Here is a 7,033-nt window from a genome sequence, read left to right as displayed (position 1 = left end):
GTGTGGGCACAGCCTGGTAGAAGGGTAAACCCTAGTTCTTTCCAGCACAATATGTGGGCATCCCCAGCCTCAGTCCCCAAGGTCATTTTTGGATGACCTACCTGAAGTACCATACTCTTTAAGTCATATTTTAATAGGTATTAGTCATAACCTGCTGATGACCAGTGTGAGCAATACTCTGCTACAACCATCTGCCAGGTAAAGGAAATGCTTTGAGTTAATAAAGGTGGTTCAGAGATAAAAGTGTTCCAACGGAATACTTACATAACATTCAGACACGTCAGAATATTAACTTAGAGGCAGAAGATAAAGTGGAGATTGTCTACCAGTTGGGACAAAAAGATGAAGAGATGATGAGATGAATAAAGACATAAGGGAAAATAATACTGGAAATCAATTCCCTCAACAAATCTTTATTAAACACTTAAGTTCTGAGGATGAGCTGGTGAGGAAGACAGATATGCCCTACTTGTTCTACAGCCCAATAAATGTTTAAAAAGCTAAAATAACAATTTTTAAAGATTTTTCCCCCTGAATTACTTGCATGAACATGTTAACATTCTCCCAAGTTGCAATTCTGTTTACCTGAACAAACAAACAAAAGAGCTGACTGATGGATGTAACAGAAGCAATTTTTAAAGTTAAAAAAAAAAAAGGACTTAATTCGATCTTTTAAAAAGTACTCAGAAAAAAAATTTGATGTTTATTATGTTCAAGACACATTTTAGGGAAAAGATGATCATACAAAGGCCTATCTGAAAAGAATTTTTAAACTTCAAAAATAAGAATTTTACAAGTGTTTAAGCACCATCTACCAAGCTTTGAAGGACATGTTTTCAAATATGTCAGAACTAGGAAAATGCACTTCCTTTCTGAATAAGCTATTTTAAGCTCATTCTAGAGCAAGAGATGATCAGAAGGAAAAACTCAAGCAAAGGGAGGTTGCAGCTGAAAGAGACCAGCAATAAGTAACAAGAATATTTCATTTGTAGGGGTGAGTCTGGATTATTGGTGTAAAGACAGTTATGCTACAAGGGAAATGGACAAAACATTTGAATTCCCTGAGTAAGAAATATAAATGGCTAGTGATATACCACTGATCAGGGATATGTGAAATCACAAAGAAATACCACTTTCCAACCTATCATACTGATTTAAAAAAATTTTTTTTAAATACTAGCCAAGAAACCAGCTTGACAGAGGAACCCAAAGAGCAAAGTTGGGACAATTTTAGCATCAAAAGAACCATGACTGTAATTGATTGAAACATGCCAACATATTAGAAAAAGGAATAAAATAAGCTAGACAACAAATAAGAACTTCTTTGAAGGTGGCCATTAAACAAAAACAACAAAAAGGAATAAAATAAGCAAGCAAACAATTAAGAACTTCTTTGGAGGTGGCCATTATACCAAGTTCTTAACTCTGGAAGGGAAAGGACTATTTTTCCTTTGCAGTAGGAATCATATTGCAGAATAACCTAATAGTCCTAGTCAATGAGGAAAAGCTCTTCTTTCCAGAAAAATGCCCCCTATAAATGTAGACAGAATTGGAAACTCAAAATTTGCAACCCCTAAGGAAATAATTAAGGCAATATTATCAACAGGTGATGAAACCATTAGGTGAATGGTGGCTGGACATCTGATATTCACCTAGTGTCAAAGTTAGCACCCCACGGATTACTATTTAGTTCCACGATGACTATCAGCACATAAACCCTGTGGTCAATCTTACTATCACCAATGATGAGATTACCAGAGGTTCATAATGTGACTCTTGGTGTGATGTAGTGTTTAGCCTGAGTCTAATCAAGTCTTCAGATTCAGCTTCCAATAGGTGGCCCTCTTTAAGCTTCCCCAAATCTCTTGGCCCCATCTGTATTTCAATGATCTCTGTGTATGTTTGTCCTCCTCCACTAGACTGTAAACTGTAAAGGGCAGGAATTATGTATCTCTAGTGCCTGACACACAGTAGGTATTTTTAGTTCTACAACAGAAGAATATCATTTATATTTGATTGTTTCCTCACTAAACTCCGAACTTCATAAGGTTAAAGATTACATCTGGTTTTAGGCACCATTAAACCACTGGTGCCTACTAACGCTTGGTTTTCGATAAATATTTTTGAATGAATGAATAATTTTATAAGTAATCGCCTCTATGGTTCTGAGTCACATTCAGAGAAAAAGCAGCTTCTTGACATCCTTTTCTTTGTAATGATTTAGTATATTAAATTATTTCTTGGATTAATCCTCCTATGGCAAACTGCTAGCGATTGTCCTTTCAACCCCCACATCAACTGCCAGAATGTCATAAATCAGGGGGAGGTAGAGATGAAGTGAACAGATTAGCCTCCCATTTACAAGCTTGGTTTTCCCTGGGATAATTGTAAAGTCACACGTTCCTTGGTGTGACCCTATCACGACAAAATCTCCACGAGTGGATTGATTACATGTGATTATGACTAATTAAAGGTGAAAGATAACGGAAGAGTTAAACTTGTATTTGCTAGGCAAGGTTGTGATCTTTTTAAAAACATAGTCTTTCATTAGTGAAACAAGGAAAATATGTTCCTAATCACATTCCAAGCGGTTTGCTTGGATTGACAGTCCCACGGACAAAGGAGGGGACGAAACGCTCCTTTAGACCTGCGTTTGCAGCCAGAGCTCGCGCCCCCCTGTGGGCGTGGCCACCGAAGCCTCCCGGGACCCAAAGGAGAAGGGGGCGGGGTCGAGGGCGGGTCCAGGTTTCCAGGGGCGGGGCCGCAGCGGGCGAGGGGCAGGCTGGGAAGCGGCGCCATATTGGCGTCGGCCGCGCTGTATTGTCATAAATAGAGCCGGTTTTGTGGTGTTTTCACTACTCGGTTGGATGCCTCGGCCGTAGTAAGTGAGAAAGTGAGCGAGCAAGCGAGCTACAAGCGACCGGGGGAAAGTCGACCAGAGGAAAAGGGAAGAGCAAGAACTTGACTCCAGAGAGAAAGATACTCGTCGGTGAGGGAGACGCAGGAAGCGATGAAAGAGATGTCTGCGTAAGTGGTGGGGGACGGCGGTTGGGGGCGAAGCGGAGAGGGGTGGGTTGGGGTGGTCGGCCCGGGACCCGGTGTCCGTTCGCTCCCCTCGCGCCCTGCCCGGAGCTCGCCCGAGTGGTCTCCTTCCCCGCTTCTGGCCGGTCGGCAAGGGCACCTCCCCTACACCCGGCGGCTCACCTGGCCACCCTTGCACAGACTCAGGGACTCCTGGAGTCCCCATCTGCCTTCTCCTGTCCTGCCTCGGAGGACGCCCCCAGACAGGGGAGCGGCAGGAGAGACGCGGGTGTCCGTGGGGAGAAATTGTCGGTCACTGTCCTGCCCCCAGCACTGTCTGAGCCCGTCTCTGCTCCTGTCTGCATTGGCGCAAATACCATCCCCCTACCTCCCCCTCCTCCCTCCCGACCGGCTGTCTCCTGGTCTTCAGGAGTGAATGACCTATCCCAGCCCAAGCGTTTCTTTTTAATAAAAAGCTAGGATCTTTTCGCCCTCCAACCTTCCCCCACCGACCCACCGTATATCTACCGGTCTATACCTCCTGCTCACACTTTGATAAGTCAGAAACGGTTTCCGTGTTTGGCAGGATTTTGTTGTAGCTCCTAATATTTTGGTTTATTAGGAAATAATTTAAACAGAAAAATGCAGAGAATAACATAAGCATCATTTGTGTAGCCACCATCCGTGTCTCCCAAAGCATAGAATTCTTTATGTGTGGGGGGTGTGTGTGTACATACATGTTTATTTAAAAGAAATCAAGCATTACAGATACGTCTTAAGGATTCTCTTACCTCCTCCTATTCCATTCACCTCTCTTCCCAGAGTTCCACAGTCTTGAACTTGATGTTTATTACTGCGTTTTTAAAAATGCTATTACAACATATGTAAGTGTCCATAATAACGGCATTGTTTTACTTGTTTTTAAGCTTTTTTTATAGCTGGTATACTTATCATTTTGCAACTTCTATAGTGCAACATAGTATCTTTGAACTTTGTCCGTGTTAATATTTTCAACTCTCATTAATTCATCTTAACGACTATATTGTATTCCATTGTAGGGATACACCTTAGCTTAGTCCCTTTTCTGTTAGTGACTGTTTGAGGTTGTTTCTAAGTGTTTACTGTTACAGTGTGGCAGTGAACAATCTTGTACATGTTTCCTTGTACACTTGTACTAGAATTTCTCTAGGGCGTTTACTTATAAGTGAAATTGATGAGTTGAAGGGAATGTGGGATTCTTTTGGTTGGCTTTCCCTCCTATCCCCCTCCAGATGAGGGAGGTTCAGAACCATAGATTTGGAATTTATGTGCTATCTAGTACTGGTAGGGTAGGAAGCTTGATAGCCAATTTTTTTTATCATATAGATAAGAAAGGGAGACCCAAGATCATAATGGCAGAACAGATGTATTTGTTGAAGGGAGAATGGAGTGGTGGAAAGATCTTGGGTTTTGGAGTTCAGATTCTGGCTGTCCTATCTCTTAGATCTTGGGTGCTTACCTGTAAAATGGCACTTATAATCAGTCTGTCCCATCCATTTACCATACATATTTAAACACACACAGACAATACTAAAATAGCTCTCATAGAGGCAAAAAGCTAAATCTTTAAAAAGAAGTTATTTGAAATAGCTAATTGAAATTTTGTTTGTTCCACAGGAAGATTAATACCAAAAAGACATTGAAGTCGCTAGTATTGGTGTTTCCCTTTGTTTCTTTGAATCCTTTCAGAGGATATATAGTTTATTTTCTCTTCCATTTGATTCTCCCTCCTTTCCTAATAAAATCTTTAGCTAAAGAGCATGCCTAAGAACTTTGTAGCAGTAAGATTTTTGACCAGTTAAAAATTAAAAAACAATCACTACTGTATTTTTGTGTGTTATTGTTTACAGAGCTAATTTATTCATTTAAAAGACTTCTTCTATATTTTGAGATTACATTCTTACCATTGTTAATGGTCCTCAACATCGAATGGTGAAGATAGATGGTAGGGTTAGTTGGTTATTGTGTATGTTTATTTTTACTTTACTTTCTTAGCAAAATAAAAAGTTTTACCAACCCATGTTGGTCCCAAAATTTATTTTGAAATTATTGAAATCGATAGTACTTTATTCAAGACTATAATTTCCTGATAGCTAGAATCTCTTGGAGGTTGGCTTGTATTGTGCCGATAAAAGTGTAAAGAATTTTGTAGTTATTTAGTGTGAAAATGGTCTGAGTACCAATCTAAATGAAGAGGACAATTAACTAGAGTCACAAGATGTTAGGACTATAAATTCTGATTTGAGCAAAGGATGTTAATATAAGTTTCTCAAGGACAAATAGAGTTGTGATTTCTTTTTAAAAGCCAGGATATTTCACAAGGACCTTCTAATGGGATGTTTTTGTTTCTTTCCTGAGGGGGAAAGAACATTGTTCTTACTCAGAGCTTTCTTTCAAGTGGCTGACTGCTTTTCAAAGATTGAATATAGATGGTACTTGACTTAAGTCCACAGGGTGTAGTGGAGGTGGCCCTGGCCCAGCTCCCATTCAGGCTTTTTGCATTTGAGCTAAGTGGTGCTGGCACAGTTGTCCTGATGCCAACACATGCTGCTTTTGGCTTGAAAAGACATCCTAACCATGAAAGCTGGAGGCAGTATGAATAGCCCTTCATCAAAATAAACACAAAATACCCTTTTTTCCCCTAAAAAAAAGCCTGCCGCAACTGTTAATACTAAGTAAACTTTTAAGGTAGCTAAATTAATGAGTGTATTGAGAGATTAACTATATCAGTATGATATAATACTTTAAATTTTTTTCTGCTGTTTCATTTTTCTTGAACAGAAACACCATGCTGGACAGCCAGCGTCAACAAAAGCATTATGGAATCACTTCTCCAATTAGTTTGGCATGTCCTAAAGAAATTGATCATATTTACACACAGAAATTAATTGATGCTATGAAACCATTTGGAGTGTTTGAAGATGAGGAAGAATTGAACCACAGGTATGTCATTTAAAAATGCAAAATATTTTATAGTACGTTATTTAATCATTAATTCTGCAAATGTAAAGTACCTCCCATGCCCCTGCCTAGGGATGCAAAAAATGACAAAATGAAGAGAAATTATGGCCCACTTAGAGCTTATATTTTAGGTGGAGGTTAGGCGAAGAGACTGACAATAAGCCAGATAAATAAAATAAACAGAATGTTACAGATGACAAATGCTGCTAAGAAAAATGAAGCTGGAAGTGGAGGTTATCTGGAAGGCCTTATTGACATTTAAGGGAAAATTTTCAAAGTGAGAGAGGGAACTATATAGATATCTGAGGGAAGAGCACTCTAGCAGAAGATTAGAGGCAGGAGTGTACCTGCTATATGTAAGGAATTACATAATAAGGTAACCTGGGTATCCAGAGCAGAGTAAGTAAACAGGTGAATGTGGGCTCAAAGAACTTGAGGTGGGAAGTTGCTTGGAGGGAGAGTTAGGTCACTTAGGACCTTGAAAGTCACTGTTAAAAGTTTTGGCTTTTAGTCTGAGTGAAATCAGAAGCCATTAGGTTTTTGAGCAGAAGATTGATGTGATTTACTCATGTTTTAACGCAATCACTCTGGCTGCTATATTGAGAATAGTCTGGAGAGGGATCAAGGGCACAAGTCAGGAAACTGGTTAGGAGGCTATGGTAAGAACCCAGGGAGGAAAGGTTCCAGGGTTAAACTAAGGGGGATATTAGTGGAGGTGATAAGAAGTAGAATTCCAGATATATTTGAAAGGTAAGGTTGTTTAATGACTGGAATATGTGTGAGAGACAGAGGTTAAGGATGATGCCAAGGTTTGGGGTCTTAGCACCTCAAAGGATAGAGTTCCATTACCCGGAGAAGGCTGAGGGAGAAGCAAGTTTGGACATCTCAGGAATTCCATTTTTCATATGTTATCCTTGAGATGTCTAAACTCTACTTTTCTTCTCTCTTCTTTTTTTTATTGTGAATTTAGATATGCTGTTGGTTGAAAGTTTGGTTTAATATCAAACTGCTG

At 39.8% G+C, this 7,033-nt stretch overlaps 1 protein-coding gene across 1 annotated transcript in view; it reads left to right on the top strand.

Moving 5' to 3' along the window:
- Positions 1-2,796: 2,796 nt before the first annotated feature.
- The window catches only part of PAPOLG (poly(A) polymerase gamma), a 30,606-nt gene continuing 26,369 nt past the window's right edge, over positions 2,797-7,033 (top strand). Inside the window, exons 1-2 of the mRNA XM_045978789.1 lie at positions 2,797-3,027; positions 5,842-6,003. Coding sequence (XP_045834745.1) covers positions 3,011-3,027; positions 5,842-6,003 — 179 coding nt within the window. The 5' untranslated portion in view covers positions 2,797-3,010. The remainder of the gene's footprint in view (positions 3,028-5,841; positions 6,004-7,033) is intronic.

Source organism: Meles meles, chromosome 15 (genome assembly GCF_922984935.1).
Source record: "Meles meles chromosome 15, mMelMel3.1 paternal haplotype, whole genome shotgun sequence".
NCBI classification, from domain to species: domain Eukaryota; kingdom Metazoa; phylum Chordata; class Mammalia; order Carnivora; family Mustelidae; genus Meles; species Meles meles.
The sequence above is the reverse complement of the archived record's forward strand: the minus strand, read 5'-3'. Positions and strand labels throughout refer to the sequence as shown.